Genomic DNA, 22,563 nt, shown 5'->3' on the forward strand with positions numbered 1-22,563 from the left:
TCATGGTGTGGCAATTGGCGGGAGGGCAAGTTCATACCATAGGGAAGTGGGCCCAAAAGGATAGAAAACAATAAAGCAAAAATATTTGCCCCTTACCAGTCCAGCACTGCATTATGAAAACAAACGTTTGCCAAGAATAACTAACAATCCCAGGACAATGTGATCTAATTTCCAAAGAGAACCATTGCACAAGCACGCATGCACAGTGCCCGCCATAATGTTTGGGACAAAGACCCATCATTTATTTATTTGCCTCTGTACTCCACAATTTGAGATTTATAATAGAAAAAATCACTTTGTCAGGTTTTAAATAAAGGCCATTATTATACAATTTGGTTTCACCATACAGAAATTGCAGCAGTGTTTATACATTGTCCCTCCATTTCAGAGCACCATAATGTTTGGGACACATGGCTTCATAGGTATTTGTAATTGAATTGCCTCCTTAATGCAGATATAAGCGAGCTCTCAGCACCTAGTCTTTCCTCCAGTCTTTCCATCACCTTTGGAAATTTTTATTGCTGTTTATCAACATGAGGACCAAAGTTGTGCCTTTAGGGCTTTCAAGTGCGAGCATTGTCGTGTGCTGTTTCTAGATCATGTTATGTACACCATCCACATGGGCTGCCATGGTTTCAGAGACCCATTTGAGTGCAACATTTGTGGCAACAGAAGGCACGATCGCTATGAATTCTCATCGCACATTGTTCGTGGAGAACACACATTCCGCTAGGCGTTGAGCTTCTACGACAGTGATGAAGAACTGTTTTTGAAGTCTCACATTGACATAACTGAAAGGCAGAAGGGCAGGGCTCGAAATTAACGGTTGCTCAGGTTGGCAAGCACCCGGGACACCTATCGTTTAACTCTGAGCGGGCCCTCGTCTCCATCTCTCTCTCTCTGTCACTCTCCGTCTCTGCCCGCCATCCGTATCCGTGTCCAGGCCGCCGGTTCTCCGCTCTCCGCCTGCTCCTAATCCACCAGCACGGCCCGCCACCTTGCACATGCGCACTGCCACGGCCTGCACATCCTCCCCTGCACATGTGCATACCGCGACTAGCACATCATCGGCCGTGGTTGTGCGCATGTGCCGCCCTGCCATGGCAACTGGTCGGCGGCGAGCACTTTCTCCCTCCCTTTGCATTGTGGGAGATCTGGCCGCCACTGCTGTCCGGTCACCGCCTCGCTGCGACCGCTGAAAACCAAAGCAGAATCACTCCCTGGAGCAACTCCCTGGAGTAAGTCTTGTTTCCTGGTTTCCTGGTCCTACAAAAATTTTCCAAATGGAATTTAAACTAGAGTAGACCCTCCACCACCAAACTCCAAACTCTGAAAAATAAAAGCCTATTGCACTCTATCTGTTTATTTATTGTGTATATATATGGTCTATGGTATATAGACACACTGAACCTTCATCTCCGGTTCTGTATTATGTTTACATATTCTGTTGTGCTGCAGCAAGCAAGAATTTCATTGTCCTATATGGGACACATGACATTAAAACTCTCTTGACTCGGACTTAAGCAAAAAAGGGTTCTTGGGGAAAAAAGAGCCACCTTAAATTTAGTTGCGTTTGGTTGGGTAACTATGGTAGGGTGAAGACTATTCCATGCTTTAATTGTGCGGGGGAACTCCATGGAGCAGCCAGCATCTCTGGATAGAAGAAATTGGGTGACGTTTCGGGTAGATACCCTTCTTTAGATTTCCTCTGGTTTTAGTGTTTTTAGTTTAATTTAAAGGTACAGCGTGGAGGGGAGAAGGGGGGGGGGGAGAAGGGGGGGCGGGGAGAAGGGGGGGGGAGAGAAGGGGGGGGGAGAGAAGGGGGGGGGAGAAGGGGGGGGGAGAAGGGGGGGGGGAGAAGAGGGGGGGGAGAAGGGGGGGGGGGGGGAGAAGGGGGGGGGGAGAAGGGGGGGGGGAGAAGGGGGGGGGGAGAAGGGGGGGAGAGAAGGGGGGGGGAGAAGGGGGGGGGGGAGAGAAGGGGGGGGGGGAGAAGGGGGGGGGGGAGAAGGGGGGGGGGAGAAGGGGGGGGGGAGAAGGGGGGGGGAGAAGGGGGGGGGGGAGGAGGGGGGGGGGGAAGGGGGGGGGAGAAGGGGGGGGGAGAGGAGAAGGTGGGGGGGAGAAGGGGGGGGGAAGAAGGGGGGGGGAAGGGGGGGGGGGGAGAAGGGGGGGGGAGAAGGGGGGGGGGGGAGAAGGGGGGGGAGAAAAGGGGGGGGGAGAAAAGGGGGGGGGGGAGAAGGGGGGGGGGAGAAGGAGTGGAGACAGTTTTAAGAAGCTTAATCAAGTTTAGTGGGCATTTTACCTACCAGCGGGTCTTCTAGGTCCTTAAACCTCCAATGAGCCAATCAAAATGGCCGGTCAGCGAAGGAGATGGCCTTCGACTGCCTGTAAGTAAATAGCGACCCCACTCCACTGGCTTCGACCAAATGGCAACCTATTTTTAGTCGAGGCCGGTTTTGATTTTGTTGAAACAATCGTAGCAACCTAGAAGAAGCCTCGACCATGCTGAAACCACTTTCGACCATTAGGTAGAGTGACCAAAACCTCCGGCGACCTCATGGAAACCTTGGGTCATGGGCAAAGTCACCAGAGGTTTCTGTTCAGGTTTCCTAAGTGGGACAGGGGCATTAGTTGTAGCAGCACAACAAAATATGTAAACACAGTACTCTGCAAACAATGTTATTAATGAGAGAACAAAACGGTATATATATATATAATGTGTGTGTGTGTGTGTGTGTGTGTGTGTGTGTGTGTGTGTGTGTGTGTGTGTGTGTGTGTGTGTGTGTGTGTGTGTGTGGTGTGTGTGTGTGTGTGTGTGCGCATAATATATGTACCCCCACACACACACACACACACACAATTTCCCTCCTGGGATTAATAAAGTTCTATCGTATAATATCGTGTGTGTAGGAAGGAACTGCAGATGCTGGTTTAAACTGAAGATTGACACAAAAAGTGGAGTAAATCAACAGGTCAGACCGAATCTCTGGACAAAAGGAAAATGTTACGTTTTGGGTTGAGCCTGAAAAAGGTTCCTGCACACCTTTGGAATGTGGAAGGAAACAAGAGCACCCGGAGAAAACCCATGCGATCAAAGGGAAAATGAGCAAACTCCATACAGACAACACCCATATTCAGGATCAATTCTGGGTCTCTGGCATTTTTAGGCAACAACTTTATGCCCCATAGTCTTGAACTGAATTAATACATACAGTAGCTGTAAAGAGGGACATAGCGTCACTTAGAGATTTAAGACTGAAAATGGATAGTTTCTTTTTTTTTTTAGTAACCAAAGTTATCAACGTATAATTTTTTTGTGTGTTGGAAAACAAAATATAGTGGCACAGCTGGTGGACTTGCTGCCTCACACGCCAGAGATCTGTGTTCGGTCCTGTCCTTGGGCACTGTCTGTGTTGAATTTGCACATTCTCCCTGCAAGCATTTGGGTTTCCTCCCACATCCCAAAGACGCATTGGCTTTGTAGGTTAACTTATCTCTGTAAAATTGCCCCTAATGTGTAGGGAGTGGGTGAGGAAAGTGGGATAACAGAACTTGTGTGAATGGGTAGACAAAAATTGTGGAGAAACTCAGCGGGTGAGGCAGCATCTATGGAGCGAAGGAAATAGGCGACGTTTCGGGTCGAGACCCTTCTTCAGACTGATGTGAGGGTGGAGGGGGGGGCAGAAGAAAGGAAGAGGTGGAGACAGTGGGCTGAGGTAGAGCTGGGAAGGGGAGGAGGAAGCAGGGATTACCTGAAATTGGAGAAGTCAATGTTCGTACTGCTGGGGTGTAAACTGCCCAAGCGAAATATGAGGTGCTGCTCCTCCAATTTACGGTGGGCCTCACTCTGGCCATGGAGGAGGCCCAGGACAGAAAGGTCGGATTCGGAATGGGAAGTTGAAGTGCTGAGCCACCGGGAGATCAGGTTGGTTATTGCGAACCGAGCGGAGGTGTTGGGCAAAGTGATCGCCAAGCCTACGTTTTGTCTCACCGATGTAGAGCAGCTGACACCTCGAGCAGCAGATGCAATAGATGAGGTTTCGAGGAGGTGCAGGTGAACCTCTGCTGCACCTGGAAAGACTGCTTGGGTCCTTGAATGGAGTCAAGGGGGGAGGTAAAGCAACAAGTGTAGCATTTCCTGCAGTTGCAAGGGAAAGTGCCAGGAGAGGGGGTGGTTTGGGTGGGAAGGGACAAATTGACTAGGGAGTTACGGAGGGAGCGGTCTCTGCGGAAAGCCGACAGGAAGGAGATGGGAAGATGTGGCCAGTGGTGGGATCCCGTCGGTAGCAAAAAAGCTGGAGAAAATCAGCAGGTGAGGCAGCATCTATGGAGCGAAGGAATAGGCGACGTTTCGGGTCGAGACCCTTCTTCAGACTGATGTCGGTGGGGGGGGGGGGGGAAAGAAAGGAAAAGGTGGAGACAGTAGGCTGTGGCAGAGCTGGGAATGGGAGGGGAAGGAGGGAGAAAGCAGGGACTACCTGAAATTGGAGAAGCCAATGTTCATACCACTGGGGTGTAAACTACCCAAGCGAAATATGAGGTGCTGTTCCTCCAATTTGCGGTGGGCCTCACTCTGGTCATGGAGGAGGCCCAGGACAGAAAGGTCGGATTCGGAATGGGAGGGGGAGTTGAAGTGCTGAGCCACTGGGAGATCAGGTTGGTTATTGCAAACTGAGTGGAGGTGTTGTGCAAAGCGATCGCCAAACCTGCGATCACCGAGGTTGATCATACGCTGAATAATCCAACCACATTTTTGTTTGGAAGTGGAAAGAAATAATAGAAATTGCATTCATTGCAACAGATAAAAAGAGTTGAGATACTATATATACCGTATTACAATTTTGTTGCATGTCATTGTGGTATATATCATGTCTTGATTGGTGAATATGTTTAGTTTGTGACTTTACTTGAAGCAGAAATAATATGCGAATGCTTCATTGAACATAATTCCGACTGGTAACCACGCACTTCGTCCGAGCACAATATCGCACGTGTCATGCAAGCCATCTTAAATGACCACCTAAACTGTCATTTGGCAACCTAAAAAGCTGCCTAGGTTGCCCGGCTGGAAACAGAGAAAAAAAAGTTGTGAGAGCCCTGAAGTGGACTGGTGATAGACAATTTGCCTTGTTTTTACTATCTGTAGGAGGCATTCATGCTTAGGCTAGTTACTGTTGGCATATTATATTATTTTGTCTGGATATTTCTAACAGTATTATTTTTAATGCTTGGGGGTGGGCATTTAATACGTAGATGGCCGTTACATATATCAAAGTTGGAGAGGGAGTAGCCAGATCAGACCAGCCACGGGAGTTGGAGAAAACACCGTTCTTACCAGATAGTAAGAACGGAAAGCTACAATTTGGAGAAGAATAGAGGATGTTCCTCCAAGAATAGAGGATGTTCATCTTTTTGTCTGTACAACTACTTCAATAAAGAACCAATTAAGCTGGAAATAACGACTGGAAGATATGTTATTTTGTCTGCGTAAGATCACTCCCACATTCCCGTGTAGTAATGGTAACGGAAAGTTGGACATTGAAAAAGTTAGAAATTGCAATTACATTAAAGTAAGAACTTGTCTCTATGAGTGAAACTGGAGCGCGTGAAAACCTGGAACAAAGGATCTGCTTGACGCCGTCAACTGGACAAGGTCACTAACGGCGCTTATCAGACTAACGGAGATTGGAAACCTCGAAAGCTAACGCGCAGGGAGCGCAAATACCTACAGCTGAACGTACAGCATTAAGCTTTATTGGAACAGCTACTATAAGAGAAGCTGTATTGGAACGGCTGTAAAAATAAGCTGTATTGGAAAACGGCTGCTACAATGGAGAATTGAAAAGTGACTTTGAGAATCATAGTGATATCTGTTGTTTTGAATTCCCGGTCAGTTGTTTTGAATTCCAGCCTGCAAGCATATGGCTTTATGTCAACACGTCTTAAAGGGATATTGAGCCAGTATGTCTAAAGCTCAGCCACAAGAGGGCGATATGGAACAGGATTCTGGAAAAGAAAGAAGAATCATTAAACCTACTGACAAAGGCTGGGAATTGTTCATGGAAAAGTGTCTGAAGTCAAGAAACACGATATGCAAACAAGCTAACAAGTTAACCGAAAAGCTGAAGGAGATCATGAAATCAGATGAAAATGTGAATTAAGTGCAATCTAGCCTGGTTCAATTAACCGAGCACTGCAATGAAGTCAGGGAATACCACGAGTCATTGCTGGAAATACCAATGCCTGAAAAGGAGCTTAATGGTTTTATACAAGATGTATATATAGGTGGTTTTCTGAAGTTGGAGAGCCATGGTACATCACTCACCACGTGGTGTATCAATCAGAAGAAATTGGACCTGAAGACAGTGTTTCAAATGTCTCAAAACGAAAATCAAGCCACAAATCTAGCTCCTCATCATGTGCATTTTCAAGGGTCTCTGCTAGTATTAAAGCTCAGGCAGATAGGGCTGTTCTCTTGGAACGGGCTGCTGCCACGAGTAAAAAGCACACGCTTGAGACACAAGAGGAGCAATTGAAAAGACAAAAGGAGCAATTGATAAGAGAGACTGAGTTACAAGAGGGACAATTGAAAAGAGAGATGGAGCAGTTGAAATTAGAAACGGAGCTGGCAGAAACCGATGCAAGGATCAATATATTTAAGGCCAAAGCATCAAGAAGCAGCTCTAGAGTATCTCACAGGATGAGCTCTTATGTGAGAAAAGGAACTGCTCAAATGGAAACATCAGCTAAATTAAATCTACATGCAGATTAATATTTGTCTGATCATGTACAACAGGTTGTTAGACCAAGACAAACAGCTCTCAGAGCACCTGTTAGAGCTCATATGAGCAGGGGTATGCAGGGGCATGTTAGTATTACCCCCCCTTGCGCGGAATGATGGAAACCAACGTGATATCTGGAACCTAATGGAGAGGCAGAATGAGATTACTTCTCTTCTGCTTCAACAAAATCTTTCTTCTACTTTACCACCAAGAGACATTCCTGTTTATGATGGTGATCCTTTGCAGTATGAAGTTTTCATTACTGCATTTGAGTAAGGAGTGGAAAGAAAAACTTATGATAAGAGTGATTGCTTGCATTGTCTAGAGCAATGCACAAGAGGGTATCCAAAAAACTTAGTCCACAGTTGCCGACATTTACCTCCAGCCTAGAGCTATAAAAATCAAAAGATTTGCTTCAAGGATATTTTGGTAATGAACATAAGATTTCCACTGCATACATGGTCAAGGCCTTTGCTTGGTCAGTGATCAAGCAAGAGGATGTGAAGGCATTGCATACATTCTCGCTGTTTCTTAGAAGTTATGGAACATCTCACCAATATGGAGGAAATGAATGTTGCTTCCAATATGAAGACTATCCTTCTAAAACTGCCTTACATGCTCAGAGACAAGTGGAGGGATAGGGCATATCAAATACAGGAAAAGCATGGACGTTGAGATAAATTTTCTGACCTGGTAGACCATGGAGAGGCAAGTAAAGATACTGTCAGATCCACTTTTTGGAAACATTCAGGATGCTAGACCACTTGCAACTGTCAAAAGCTCTACTTTTGCTAAAACAAGAGAAAGATCAGAACCAAAGGGAAGCAGTTTTGCAATAACTGTAATACTTGAAGAAACAGCAGTGCAAGTAAATCCGACGACAGGTGGAACGCGAAGACTCAAGGTTCTTGTTTGTTCTGTAATAAAAGTGGTCACATATTACGGCAGTGTCCACAGATCAGGAAGAAGGGACACAGAAAAGATAGACCTCTTAAGGGAGAAGGGAGTCTGCTTTGGATGTTTGAAGAAAGGACATATAAGCAGAGACTGCAAGAGTCATATGACTTGTGACGTGTGCAACCAAGATCATCCTGAAATACTTCATGTTGAACAAAAGAAAACAGAGAGAAGCCAGAGCAAACAGAACAAAATGAGAAGCCAACTGTGAGTAATGTTGTTTCCTCATCTCAGATGTGTGGGCATATTGGGGCCGGTGATGAAACTTGTATCTTCTCCATCATACCAGTACAGGTAAAGAGCCATTGAGGTGGTTCAGACATATAAATATCTGAGAGTGCACCTTGATAACAAACTGGACTGGTCAGTCAACACCGATGCCCTCTACAAAAAAGGACAGAGCAGACTCTTTTTCCTCAGAAGGCTCAGATCCGTCAATGTGCGCAATGACATGCTGTACCTATTCTACTATACTGTGGTTGCAAGTGTCATCTTCTACACTGTTGTCTGCTGGGGTAACAACATCAGTGCTAAAAACAGCAAGAAGTTGGACAAACTGGTAAAACGAGCTAGCTCAGTGCTGGGGGGGGGGGAGAGTGGACTCTGTGGTGGATGTGCTTGAGAGGCGTATGAGGAGCAAGGTGCTGGTCATCCTCGACAACTCCGGCAACCCTCCATGAAATTCTGGAGGGTCAAAAGAGCACACGGAACAACAACCGGCTCCTCTCCCTGCGCTGTAGTACGGAGCGGTTCAGGAGATCCTTCACCCCTGCAGCCATTAGATTTTATAATACTGACCGCTAGGCTGTATGGGGATGCTTTGCATTTCTAATAGTTAATTATTTGGTCTTTTTAAGTATTTATTGCTTTCAGGTATTGTCCATATTGTATTTTATGTATTTTTTGTCTGCTTTCGTTCTGAATGTGTGGGTTTGTTGGTTGTTGGCTTTTGGACATCTGAATTTCCCTGAGGGGATCAATAAAGTATTTATTATTATTATCATTATTATTACAAGGGGGACACGGTATTGCAAACATACGCATTTTTGGATCATGGAAGTTCAACTACCTTTTGCACAGAAAGCTTGATGAGAAGGCTGAACATCACAGGACAAAAGACTAAAATTCTCTTGCGTACCATGAATCAAGAGAAGCCTGTGATCAGTCAACATATCTCAGGTTTGGAAATATCTAGTCTGGACAAAGACGATTTTATACAACTATCTGATGTGTTCACACATAAGACCTTGCCTGTTTCTCTGTTAAATATTCCCAGACAGGAAGATCTGATACAATGGCCTTACTTGAAGGATATCAAGATTCCTAAAATAGACTCTGGTATCGACCTACTCATCAGGACAAATGCTTTGAAGGTATTGGAACCTTGGGAGCTGGTCAACAGCTGAGGGAATGGACCATCGTCGTGAGGACCCTACTGAGATGAGTCATCTATGGTCCCCTGAGAAGTGACAAGGACAGCAGGGATGAAGATGGGTGCCCTGCTGCTGCTGTCATTGTAAACCTAGAGGAGCTACTGGTCAAACAATACAATCACGACTTCAGTGAAAGAACCAGCAAGGAAGCAGAAGAAATGTCCAGAGAAGAGGTAAAGTTCTTAGATATTATGAATCACTTAGTAAAGATGATAGATGGACACTATTGTCTAGACTTACCTTTCAGACTAGAAAGCATCAGTTTGCCGAATAACCGTTGCATTGCAGAACAGCGCATCCAGAGCCTGAAACACAGGTTTGGCAAGAATAAGAAATTTCATGATGAATATACATCTTTCCTCACAGAAATGATTGATAATGGTTATGCTGAAATGGTACCAGTGGACCAGCTGAATCGAAGTGATGGAGAGCTCTGGTACATCCTACACCATGGGGTGTATCACTCAAGAAAAGGGACCTTGAGGGTGGTCTTTGACTGTGGGGCAATCTTCAAAGGAACATCACTTAACTGCCCGTGTTCACTTAACTGCCAACTGCTGCAGGGTCAAGACCTTACCAACTCACTCATTGGAGTTCTCATCAGATTCAGCCAAGAACCGGTTGCTTTGATGACTGATATCAAAGCAATGTTTCATCAGGTCAAGTTATCAGAAAAGCATATCGACTATTTGTGATTCCTGTGGTAGCCTGAGGGTGATGAACAGCAAGATCTTGTTGAATACCTGATGAAGGAACATCTTTTTGGAGCTGTGTCATCACCCAGTTGTGCAAACTTTGCATTCTGCAAGACTGCTGAAGACAACGAAGCTCATTTCCCAGCAGAGGTGACAAACACAGTAAAGAACAACTTCAATGTAGATGATTGTTTAAAGTCTATGCCAGGGGTCGGCAACCTTGTTCTGCATATGGGCAGGGACGCATGTCTGTGAGTGGATGGCGGGCCACATCTAACACGTGTACACATGATCCTGCCCCCATCCCGCCCCGGATGGTAGGCATCAAATCACGTGTTAACAGAAGGTAGACAAAAATGCTGGAGAAACTCAGCAGGTGAGGCAGCCTCATGCAATCCTTGCATGTCTCACCCGCTGAGTTTCTCCAGCATTTCTGTCTACCTTCGATTTTTCCAGCATCTGCAGTTCTTTCTTAACGTGTTCACAGACGATGCGCGGCCGTGCTGGCGGCTTTGCGCAGGATGTGGTACAGCCAGAGCTCGGCTGCGCTCGGGAAGGCGCTCGGCCGCGCTCGGCAAGCCGGATGATTACAGGAAAAAAAATCCGCCTGCGGGCCGGATGATTTTGGGTTACGGGCCGCATTCAGCCCGGGGGCCGTAGGTTGCCGACCCCTGATCTATGCCTTCAGAACAGGAAGCAGTTCGAATGGCAAGATACCTAACTTCCCTCTGCCAAATGGGAGGATTCATGCTGTCAAAGTGGATCAGCAACAGCTGTGCTGTATTAGCATCCATTCCACAAGAAACAGAGCCAAGGAGACCAGGGAGTTGGACTTGGACAAAGACAATCTGCCTATGGACAGGGCACTGGGATTGCACTGATGTATTGAAGCAGGTGTGTTCAAGTTCAGAATTGCGGCACAGGAACGACCAGAGTCTGTAGTTGGCTCTATATATGACCCTTTAGGATTTCTAACACCATTTACTCTGCCAGCCAAGCTGATTATGCAGGAGCTCTGTAAGGAAAACCTCGGACGGGGTGATAACATATCCTAAACCTTCTCTCAGCAATGGACAGGATGGTTAGCAGAATTCAACCAGATGTCGGAATTTAAAGTGGACTGGTGCATGAAGCCTGCAAACGTTGGTCGTCAAATATGCACAGCTGCACCACTTTTTAGGCACAAACGAAAGTTGTTATGGTACTGTTTCATATCTAAGTTGGGAAGATGATAACAAAGAGGTGCTTGTTGCATTCATAATGGGAAAAGCCAGAGTGGCACCATTGAAACAAATGACAATTCACAGAATGGAGCTTACAGCTGCAGTCCTAGCTGTCAGAGTGGACATAATGCTGTGAAAGGAATTAAAGCTACCACTGGATCAATCCATCTTCTGGACTGATAGCACAACCTTGCTTAAGTACATCAACAACGAACCAAACGCTTCCAAACATTTGTGGCAAACAGGATCTCTTTTGTTTGGCATGCTACTAATGTATCACAATGGAGATATGTTGGCACAAAGAAAAATCCTGCAGCTTAAGCCTCTAGAGGACTAAAAGAAGACCGCTTCTTAAGTAGTGAGAGATGGGTCAAGGGACCAGAGTTTCTCTGTAAGCTAGACAGTGAGTGGCCAAACCTTAACTTGGAATCTGCAATTTCTGCTAATGATCCAGAAATCAAGCAATTTATCACAGTGAATGTTATTGTCAAGGAACCATTGAACACAACAAACTCTCTAATCATCTATTTCTCATCATGGAAGAATCTGAAGACTGTGGTAGCTTGGCTTCTTAAAGTAAGGACAATACTCACAGTTGACTCAAAAAAGAAAGGAGATTCAAACTGCTATGAGTAGCTTTGAAGATGATCCTGGCAAACTAAAGGAAAGGGTTGATAAAGAGATGCAAGCCTTTAAAGCACCATTCGGCATACAGTATGACTTCAGACTAAAAGCAACATCTTGGTAAGACCGATAACAAAGATATGACTGCTCCAAAAAGCCAAAGACGAAGATTGAAGAATCACCAATGAAAATTAAATGCCAGTACGTATTGCATACTTTTGTTTTTGATAATATGTAAAGCTATAAAAGTTTACTGGTAATTGTTTTGTTATATACGTAGAACAACTAGGGGCCGTTGTGTAGGAGCCATTCATCCTTAGGCTAGTTACTGTTGGCATATTATATAATTTTGTCTAGATTTTTCTAGCAATATTATTTTGAACACTGGTGGGCATTTGATACGTAGAAGAGCGTTACATCTATCATAGTTGTAGAGGGAGTGACCAGATCAGACCAGCCACGGGAGTTGAAGAGAATACAGTTCTTACCAGATAGTAAGAATGGAGAGCTACAATTTGTATAAGAGTCAAGTCAAGTCAGATTTATTCATCACGTGCACAATAAAGTGCAGCGAAATGAATTTGCTAGCAGCGGTACAGTTAAAAAAAAGAACACACAATGCACAATAAAAATTTAATACACACATCCACCACAGCATTCATCACTGTGGTGGAAGGCACAATGTTTAGTCAGTCCTCCTCCATTTCCCCCCGTGGTCGGGACCACAACCCTCCGCAGTCGCCGCTGCGGGCGGCCAGATGTGCAGACAAGGTAAGTCCTGAATCGGTGCTTCCCTACCGGAGACCGCAGCTTCAAGATAGTGTAGGCCGCAGGCCGGCGGTCGAAGATCTAAAGTCCCCGCCGCGCCGCAGTTAGAAGCACCGCAGACCGCAGGGCCGGCGGTCGTAGCTCTTCTCCAGGGATCCCCGGCGAGGAATCCCGCTCTGAATGGTAAGTCCCTGCCGTGCCCGCGGTTAGAAGTAGGCCGCGGGTTGGAGCTCTTCTCTTCCGGGGTTCCCAACGAGGGATCCCAGGCTCCAGACGATGCGCCAGCTGGAAGCACCGCAGTCCGCGGCCTCTAGATGATGTAGGCCGCGGGCCGGCGGTCGGAGCTCTTCTCCTCCGGGGTCCCCAACGAGGGGTCCCAGGCTCCGGCTTCAGGCTGCCGTGGGCCAGCGAATGGAGCGCTCCCTTCTGGCGACCCCGGGCGAAGGCTCGCCTGCTCCGCAATGAAAAAGTCTATGCTGCGCCCACGGCTGAAGCCCCGGGCGCTTCTCCGGGAAAGGCCGCACCGATCCTTTGTGTTAGGCTGCGAGGGTGGCGACATGGAAAAAGTCGCCTCTTCGTGGAGGAGGCGGCCAAAGCGGTTTCCCCCTTACCCCCCCCCCCCCACACAAGACACACCGAGAAACATTAAAAACACACATTGGGACATACTAAAAAAACAAAAAAAGTAGAAAAAACAAACTCACTGCTGGCAGGGCACCCGGCTTGCAGCGCCCCCACCGATGCAAGAATAAAGCGAATCTGGTATGTTCATTTTGTCTGTACAACTACTTCAATAAAGAACCAATTAACCTGGAAATAATGACGGGAAGATCTGTTCTTTTGTCTGTGTAAGATCACTCCCACATTCCCGTGTAGTAATGGCAACGGAAAGTTGGACATTGAAATAGTTAGAAATTGCCAAGATTATACAATAATGAGTATATTCCACTCATTTACCGTAATATGGTTTTTCATTTATATATGACATTGTGGGAATTAAAATTAGACTTTAGTTTGAAATAAAATAAGTTGTCAGTCATGTCATCTTCAAAACTTTGTATCATTCATCTCGGTCATTGCCTAGGTGCAACTGTGACAAGCTAGTGATTGACTCGTATATAAAATTTAAGTGATAAAATAAAGAATGATGCAGGGTCAAGGGTCAACTATGTCTCGAACAATACTGCACTTCCTTAATTGCTAAATGGAGTAAGGATTGAAGATTAATACTTCTTAGCCTTTCATAATTGTATTGTCCATTTGAAACACTCACTCAATGAAGGGAGGAACAGCAGAACAGAACTAAGCACTTATGATTTTTTATATACTTACAATGATGACCAACTTAATTGAAATGGAACAACATAAATCTGAAAAGAAGAGTGTTTGAGTAAAGTACATTTATTCACTAGATCAACATTATTCCTGTGTGATCTTACTCCCTTTTTGACTATTATAGTCTTAACTTGTTGATTCCTTATCTGCATTTTACAAGAAAGAGATGAATGATATAGGTCAGATGTCAAGTCTGACAACCTGTTTTGTGGCACTTGCTCCTTGAATAAAGAATACCTCTCCCAATTAGATTGCTTGTTGAAGGGGGAACAAAATTAGGACCCAAACTATGTACTTACTGGACATTTTCATAAAGTACTGGAGACTGTTGTTAATTTCTGAACAATAAGAGCAACAAGAGAAGGATGTATTAAAAACTGAAACTGTGATCATAACTGATTGTGAAGCACTGTCAGTTTTGAACCAGACTCACTTCCTGTTTCATGTAGCATTTCTAATCTGGGACAAGTGGCCTTGTCCTGAATCCTTTGGCTTTTTTGTTGCTGAAGCATTAGGTATAAGCTGTTTACATATTTTTGTACTAAAGTGTCGTTTTATACATGAAAATGCTTGAAAAATAAAAGGTACATTAGCTTTGTAGTGCATTTGCTACTGGAATCGGATAACTGGAACCTCTTCCTTAGTTTGTTTAATGGTGGCAACATATGCTGGGGTTTTCAGTGTGAAACTCTGGATGTACATTTTCATTTTAATCTACCTTTGTAAGAAGAGTGAAAATGTAAACTTTTATGTTAGTTTCACTGTAAAAGTTTTACTGTAAAAGTTTCAGCATTGACAATAATAGTATGTTTTAAATCTTTTGAAATGTAAATTCTGATGTTAAGCATTGGCAGCAGCTATTCGTAGCCCAAGTTTAATTCTGAAGGCTTTCCCTCTGAATGTCTTGTGACTAGGAGGGTAGGGATCACACAAGTCCATAACAGACTCTCCAAACTTGAACCAGTTATAATATACAAATGGATGCAGTTTGCAAGTGCAATACTCCTTTTTTTTTTTTCTTGAACTGTATATTGTATTCTCTCAATTTAGAAAATAGTTTATGTAAATGTTTTTGAAATACGTTAATTGATTTTTAAGACTTTGTTGAAAACCCCTGTTACTGTGACCTAAATAACATGGCTTGTTTTAAAAAAACAAAAAAAGTTGCAGAATCTTTGTTAATATTTTTAAGGCAGAGTAAGGATTGTACTGTCTGATTGCGCAAATACTGAGATAAATTTAGGGAACCTCAGGAATGAATTCTGTGTGGCGTTTCACTCTCAATCTCTTTACTTGTTTGGAAAGATTAATTTTAATTAGTTTTTTACAGAAATGAAATGAACATTTTTGCATTTGTTACACCTAAAGGTAATTATCACACAAGGATAAAGATGATAAGGTTTTTGTTTTGCAATTTATTTTAAAGTAATTTGCTTTCAATTAAATTGAAATGCAAGAAAGTGATGTGTATCAGAAGTTCCCTATTAGAGTTCTTAAGAATAAGCATAAATTGCAAATTTTAAGACTAATCTGGAAACACATTCAAGTAAGAATAATAATGGCTCCAAAACCAATGAAATTGGAAGGAATTTAAAAGCATATTAGCAAAACTAGTTTGAGGACTAAATTAACTCTGTTCCAATGTTATTTTTAATAGCAGTTTATAAACTGGATATTTTGAAATATTTCATTATATTTATTTTAGTAATAGTAAGTTTGATATACCAAAGTATATAATATATTGTGGCGGCACCCAGTGGTGGGGCCACTAACTACACGAACCCTCAGCAGTCACGTGACTGGGTCATGGCAGGGAGGAGTTGTCACGGGGTATAGGGCTGTGTACTGTGATATATAACGAACCCTGGGACAACCCTCTCTCTCTTTTCTCTCTTACTTCGAACTGACCAGCTCTCTTCTCTCTCGGGGTGAGTGTCCTTCCACCTCAGCAGGGGCTCAGCTCGAGCCCACGAGGCAACAGCCTCGCAGCAGCAACAACAACTTTATGTTATAGGACCGTGCATGTATAAAGAACCTTTTAAGCCTGAATAAAGTAACCCATTTGTTCACCACGTTTGGTGCCTCTACATTGGTGACCCTAACGTTCCAAAACGGAGATTTTGGATTTCTCGACGCACGCAGCGACCATCTACCGTGGTGACCTGGTGTCTGCAGCCGATAGTCCAACTCTATGGTAATGATCACCATGGTTGCAGCCGTCAACTCTGCGCTGCGCTGCACCCGGACGCCGCCTTGGGCCCCTCCGACACAGTCGGCCGCTTGCCTCCCACTAGTAACGTGTCTTTGGGCCCCACCGACGCGGTCGGGCCGCTTGACTCCCCACCTATACCTGGTCTAACCGATCGCAGGCCGCCGCAGTCGCCTGCCTGCATTCCGGGCCCACCACAGCAGACAGCGGCGCAGCAGCCTCGGCCCTCGCTTTCCCTTCCGCATGACCCGCTCGGAGCCACCCACCGGGGCTGAGAGGCCGCGGCTGCCGTCGCTCCCCCACCAGCAGCTGCACCCCTCGGCATACCTCGGGATGGCCCACAGCCGGAGCCTCAACTGTGCCCGCGGACCCCTACGTCCCGACCCACAGCCGGGGTGCCCCCGACCCCACAGCCAGAACAGCCCTTGACCATGCTTGTGCACCTTCCCGTAGATGGTGAGCGCGCTCCATCCCTTTTCGACATCTGCCCTCACGGTCTGCCTGTATGTTTCGGAGTCAGGATGCTGCGTTTTCCCGGCCTGCTAGTTTTCCTGCCTATGGTTCTGGGGGGGGGGGGGTCCTCTGGCGGCACCCAGTGGTGGGGCCATTAGCTTCACGAACCCTCAGCAGTCTGGGGTAGGGTCACGTGATTGGGCAATGGCAGGGAGGAGTTGTCAGGGGGTATAAGGGTGTGTCCTGGGATATATAACAAACCCTGGGGAAACCCTCTTTCTCTTCTCTCTCTTACTTCGTGCTGACCAGCTCTCTTCTCTCTATGGGTTAGTGTCCTTCCACCTCAGCAGGGGCTCAGCTCGAGCCCACGAGGCTACAGCCTCGCCGCAGTTACAACAACTTTATGTTAGAAGACCAACGTGTATGTATAACGAACCTTTTAAGCCTGAATAAAGTAACCCATTTGTTCACCACGTTTGGAGCCTCTACACTATTATTGAAACACAAAGTACCGGAGGAACTCAGTGAGTTAGGCAGTATCTGTGGAGGAAATGGACAAGTGACGTTTCGGGTCAGAATCCTTTTATTGACAAAAAAAGGTGCAGAATCTTAATTTTCTTTCAGGCAAAATTACTGTAAGGTTTATACCGTCTGAAAGCACAAATACTGAACTACATTTAGGGTGCATTAAAATTTATTAACTGTATCCATGTATCTCAGATGAGTGTAAAGTATAAATGTACTTGCATTTGTTAATTGTCTTCCATTCTAGAGATTGATTCCATGCCAGTAACAAATTACTGAAATCACTCACATATCCAACTTATTTATTTTATGTTGTTGCAGTGCCTTGGAATTTAACATTATGTACAAGTGAAGAGGCATATGGGCATCAGTACATCAACCATCTTGAGCATTGTCGTTTCAGCGCATGAGCATTTGTCGGCACTGGGCCTGTACTCGTTGGTGTTTAGAAGAATGAGGGGAACCTCATTGAAACATACAGAATAGTGAAATGCTTCAATAGAGTGGATGTGGAGAGGAAGTGTCCACTAGTGGGAGAGTCTAGGACTAGAGTGAACGGGTCTAGTTTTCAGAATGGCAGGCAGTGGCGAGTGGAGTGCCGCAAGGCTCGGTGTTGGGGCCGCAACTGTTTACCATATATTAATGGTTTGGAAGAGGGAATTTGGAGCAACACTAGCAAGTTTGCAAAATCACAAGTACCACATCAGTAAATGGCTGGTAGAAGTGTCAGTGATGCAAAATAATGCACAAAAGCTCATGAATCTGTTTATTTCTAAAATGTATCATCGTGTTGAAAAAAACATCATCATCTTTCTGGTATCTCCTGCAATGTGACCCATAGTTTCACTGATAAAAAGATTCTGGCAAAGAGATTTTTCTTAATTTGCTCTCCAACATGATATCTGTCAGTCAGACTCAATTAACATTTACCAAAAATCTCTCAATCCTGTTCCGTCACTGAAATGTTTCTCTAAAATCAAAGTTATAGTATTTATCACCTGTAATTACCCACTGATTTGCCATTGTATTCAATTTAGTGAGACACAATCTTCTTTCTGCAAACTATGCTGTAATTTTTACTAACCACTTCACCAGAAGATCATAAATGGCACTCCTATAAATAAGACTTTAAGTCATTTTAATAACAATATAACAAAGCTGGTGTTTTCAATTTATATTTATAGCATCAGAGAGGATAATTAGATTCACACCCAGGATGAAGTGACAAAAATCAAATTTATTTTCATCATCACTAAAACTCAAGGAAACAAATGCTTGAATCTTAGGCCAACAGCTTGCAACAATTTACAATCAATACTTGAAGGTTTCAACCATTGTTCTAATACTAATATAAACCTAAATTTCCATAAATAAAAATACTGTGAAGCTGTTTTGACAACAAAATATATTTGGTGCTTGACCGGTTACAGAAAACATTTATAAAATGACTGTTTGACGTGAATGCTTAAAAGTAGTATATGACTACTTTTCAAAATTTTATAAATGGTGAAATAATTAATGCCAAAGTCCATTTCCTATGAAAGTTATTGAATAAATTAACACCAAACATTATTAACATGTTGCCTCGCACTACAGATGAAATTCTCTCATATCGTTTTGGACTGAATTTTCAGAAGATGAACAAGTAACTTTCCCAAATCCAAATAGCAAAAACAATAATGCCTTCCAGCATCTTCCCTGCATTTAACAGGCCAAAGCGTTTTAAAGTTCCATTGCTCTCCCTTCTTCAATACTGGAATCATTAGTTTTCTTCTTGTCAATTAATATGATAAGAACCAACAACTTAGTATTCAGCTGAACTAATCCCTTGCATAACTCTTCCATTTCCTTTAGGAATCATTATTCAATAATGTCAGATCTAGCAACCTAATCAATTTCCAATGGTTCATTCCAAGCTGAAATCATTTCTCAATTTATCTCCAAACAGTAATTTTTAGGAGCATTAATATTGCAGTTACAATTTTTCTATTGTGAAACTGATGCAAAATATGTATTTATCCTTTTAACCATACAGTCTTAGAATCGTATAGTATGGAAGCAAGTTTTCAGTCCAACTCATCCATGCCGACCAGGTTTTATAGCCAATCTAGCCCCAATTGCCTGCATTTGGCCGAAAACCCTTTCCTATCCATATATCTAGGGAAATGTCTTTTAAATGCCAATTATTGTACCCACCTCTATTACTTCCTCAGGCAGCTCATTCCATATACATACCACATTCGACATGAAGAAATCTTTCCTTTCTCACCTTAAACTTATTGCCTCTAATTTGTGACTATTCTATCCTAGGACAAAGACTGAAAACATTTACTTTATCTATGCCTCGTGTGATTTTGTATACCTCGATAATATCACCCTTCAGCCTCCTACGCTCCAGGAAAATAAGTCCAAGACTATTCAGCATCTCCTTATAACTCAAACCCTCAAATCCTGGTTACTTCATGGTGAACCTTTTCTGCACCTTTTTTAGTTTAATAACATCCTTCCTATAGCAACATCTTTAGTTTAGTTTATTTAGTTTAATAACATCCTTCAGGGCAACCACAACTATTTATAATACCCCAAATGTGGTACACCAATGGCTTTGCAGCTGTAGCATGACATCAAAACTCTTGCATTCAATACCCTTACCAATGAAGACAAGCATGCCAAATACCTGCTTCATCACTCAGGCTACCTTTGTTGCAACTTTCAGGGAACTGTGTACCTGTGCCACTGGGTCTCGCTGCTCTACAACACTCTCCAAGGCCCTACCATTTACTGTACAGGTCCTGCCCTGATTTGACTTCCATCTGCCATTCCTTGGCCCATCTTCTCTTGTTGATCCAGATCTTTTTGTAAGCTTACTTCTTGTTATTACTTCTCATTGTCCATTCTCCCACCAATTTTGCTGTCATCTGCAAATTTACTAGGTACATTAACTACACTGTCATCCAAATCATTAAGGCAGATGACAAACAAAATGGATCCAGCACAGAACCCTATGGGGCGCCATTCATCATAGACCTTCAATTAGAAAAACAACTTGCTACTACCACTCACTAATTCCTGCCACATGTCCAATTTTGAATCCAACTGGCTAGCTCATCCTGGATTTCATGTGAACTAACTTTCCTACTATGCCGGACCTTGTCAAATGCCTTGTTACAGTCCATATAGACAACATTCACCACCCTGCCCTTGTTAATCCTCTTCGTGACCTCCATAAATATCCATATCCAGATCCGCAATCCAGAGCTGCCTTGCTAAATTTTACGTAGCACCTCTGTAGCTTTTTTTTAGTATCCAACAGAATGAAAAAGCTTTACTTTTATTTAAGTCGCAAACTTTACCATTTTGCAGTTCCTGTTTTCTTCACAATTAAATGTGATCTAACTTTAATTGTATCTAGTTTTCATTCATTCATGTCATTTCAAATATTTGAGGCTTTTTTTTCGTTTTAAATCTCTTTATTCATTTGACATTATTTTCCCTCTCATGCAGATTTGGATAGCCTGTTTTTTTTTTAATTCTCTATTAGTTACCACCATCTCGCAATGCAAATCTACATTACATTTCCAAAACTTTTTTTAAGTGGAAAAATGTGTGTCCACTCAAATCGGGTAATAAAATTAAATTACCTATAACTCATTTATCTAAATAATTGAAACAGATGATGTAGTGATCGCTTATGACGAGTTTGTAAGGGGTTGCTAGAATATAGGATGTCCCAACCAGAAACAGTGAAGGGGGCAAAACCAGCACTCGCCATACTATAAGGTGGATAAAGATCTGAAAAAAAGTTGTATGGGAAACATGACTAACACGGTTTGCAACGAGAGCTGCACAGGTATAATAATGGCCGAAAGGCTTTTCTTTACTGTGAAATGCTATGGCTTTTACGTGGAGATCTAGTGTCATCTCTATTCTATATGTTATGTTACTGATAAATTCATTAAATTACTTTCCCAGCGTACTGCGCGAGAACCGATTCTCACCAGTACCAACTACCAGCTTTGTCGTGTCACTTAGTTTTGGAACAGGTAACACACCCTGATTTCTAACCAAATGTCATCAACTCGTAATATGCATAGGTTCATCAATGTTGTATGATAATTTATTTTGTTTTTAACACAAAACTAGGCGATTGATTATCAAACGTCATGGCAGCTCCTAAATTCTTAGTCGCTACGTAGGACCGAAGTCTTGCAACAAATACAATTTTTTGTCAGGTTGAAAACCCTGACGCTGAGCCTCTTTAATACAGGCCATTGCCTGGGTCGCTTCTGTTTATGACAAGAAAACGATTTTATTCCTGCGGGAATGCTGGCGTGGTGGACTGACTTGGCCTTCCCTCTGCTTTGGGGGTGAAGGGTTTACCTGCAGGGTATGCTTCTTTCCCCCAGATGAGCTGATGGCGCATTCCTGTTCGCCACATCGTACTACGATGGCGGCTGCCCCTCGAACCCTTTGAGTCGCCAGCTGCATCGCAATGCCCAGGCCGCACCTCCCCGGCTTGAGGCCGCTGCGGGGTCGGCTCACTCCAGGAATCCCGAAGCCGTCCCGTTTCCTGGATACGAGCGGCTGTAACCCGCAAGCCAACATGCGGGTTCTGTATCGCACCGCTCCATTGAATTCCCCTAGGAACTACAACGTCTTAGTGTGAGGTTACACTTGTCACAGATAATCACTTCAACTGTAATTTCATGCTTTTTATTCTGGAACTGCTGTGTGGTTCGACTTAAACTTCGGTTTCTTATTTAGGCAGTGAGCGAACTTTAACGTAAAACTTTAACGTATAACGACGAGTTAATTATCGCAATATTGTGTTTGCAGCAAGGCAAGGTTTTCGCGTCCAGTCGCGTACAGGTGCAAAAGGTGAACACAGAGCGAAAGCTATTGCTTCCACTAGAACGAGGCTGATAGTTTATTTGTCGGAGGTGTGTGGATTCTATTGGTCGTATCTGGAATTCCGACTAATGTATGTTATTTGAAGAATAAAAACGAATTCTATACACGCTGTTGATTAAGAAAGAACTGCAGATGCTAGACCAATCGAAGGTAGGCAAAAATTGCTGGAGAAACTCAGCGGGTGAGGCAGCATCTATGGAGAGAAGGAATAGGCGACATTTCGGTCGATCCGAAACGTCGCCAATGCCTTATTTCCATAGATGCTGCCTCACCCGGTGAGTTTCTCTAGCATTTGTTGTATACACGCTGTTTTTGAATATTTAAAATAAGAGAATGATGATACACAAATCACAAATAATTAAGGATAAACATTACGGACTAGATAAAACGATTAAGGATAAATGAAGTCTGTTCTAGCTAAGAGATCGTTCAGAAGTCCAATATACAGTTTAGGGTCATAGCTTTGGGGAATATCTGGGGATTTTGAGGGGGATGCTTGTGAGATAAATCATGCAACAGACGGCTGCATTTATTGGCAGCCTTCTCAACATCTTGCCCCATCCCCTCTGCTTCACAATGCAGTCATCCGAAAATTCAAACATGTCTCTAGTTCAAAAGTAGTTTCCCCAACACTACTTATATATGTTACTA

General features: G+C 43.7%; 1 protein-coding gene across 7 annotated transcripts in view; it reads right to left on the reverse strand.

Annotated features, from left to right (window-relative positions):
- The window catches only part of ikzf2 (IKAROS family zinc finger 2), a 203,517-nt gene that overhangs the window by 117,226 nt on the left and 63,728 nt on the right, over window positions 1-22,563 (reverse strand). For 2 of the 7 annotated variants that reach the window (XM_033024327.1, XM_033024322.1), the window contains exon 2: window positions 9,410-9,474. Coding sequence is in view for 3 of the 7 variants with exons in the window: in XM_033024315.1 (XP_032880206.1) it covers window positions 21,382-21,606 (225 nt within the window). In the remaining 4 variants the exon portion in view is untranslated. Of the gene's footprint in view, window positions 1-7,627; window positions 7,697-9,409; window positions 9,475-21,381; window positions 21,872-22,563 lie in introns of those variants that run through there. The other 5 variants (XM_033024325.1, XM_033024316.1, XM_033024320.1 and 2 more) reach the window with 4 other exon arrangements.

The sequence above is a fragment of the Amblyraja radiata genome, chromosome 7, assembly GCF_010909765.2.
Source record: "Amblyraja radiata isolate CabotCenter1 chromosome 7, sAmbRad1.1.pri, whole genome shotgun sequence".
NCBI classification, from domain to species: domain Eukaryota; kingdom Metazoa; phylum Chordata; class Chondrichthyes; order Rajiformes; family Rajidae; genus Amblyraja; species Amblyraja radiata.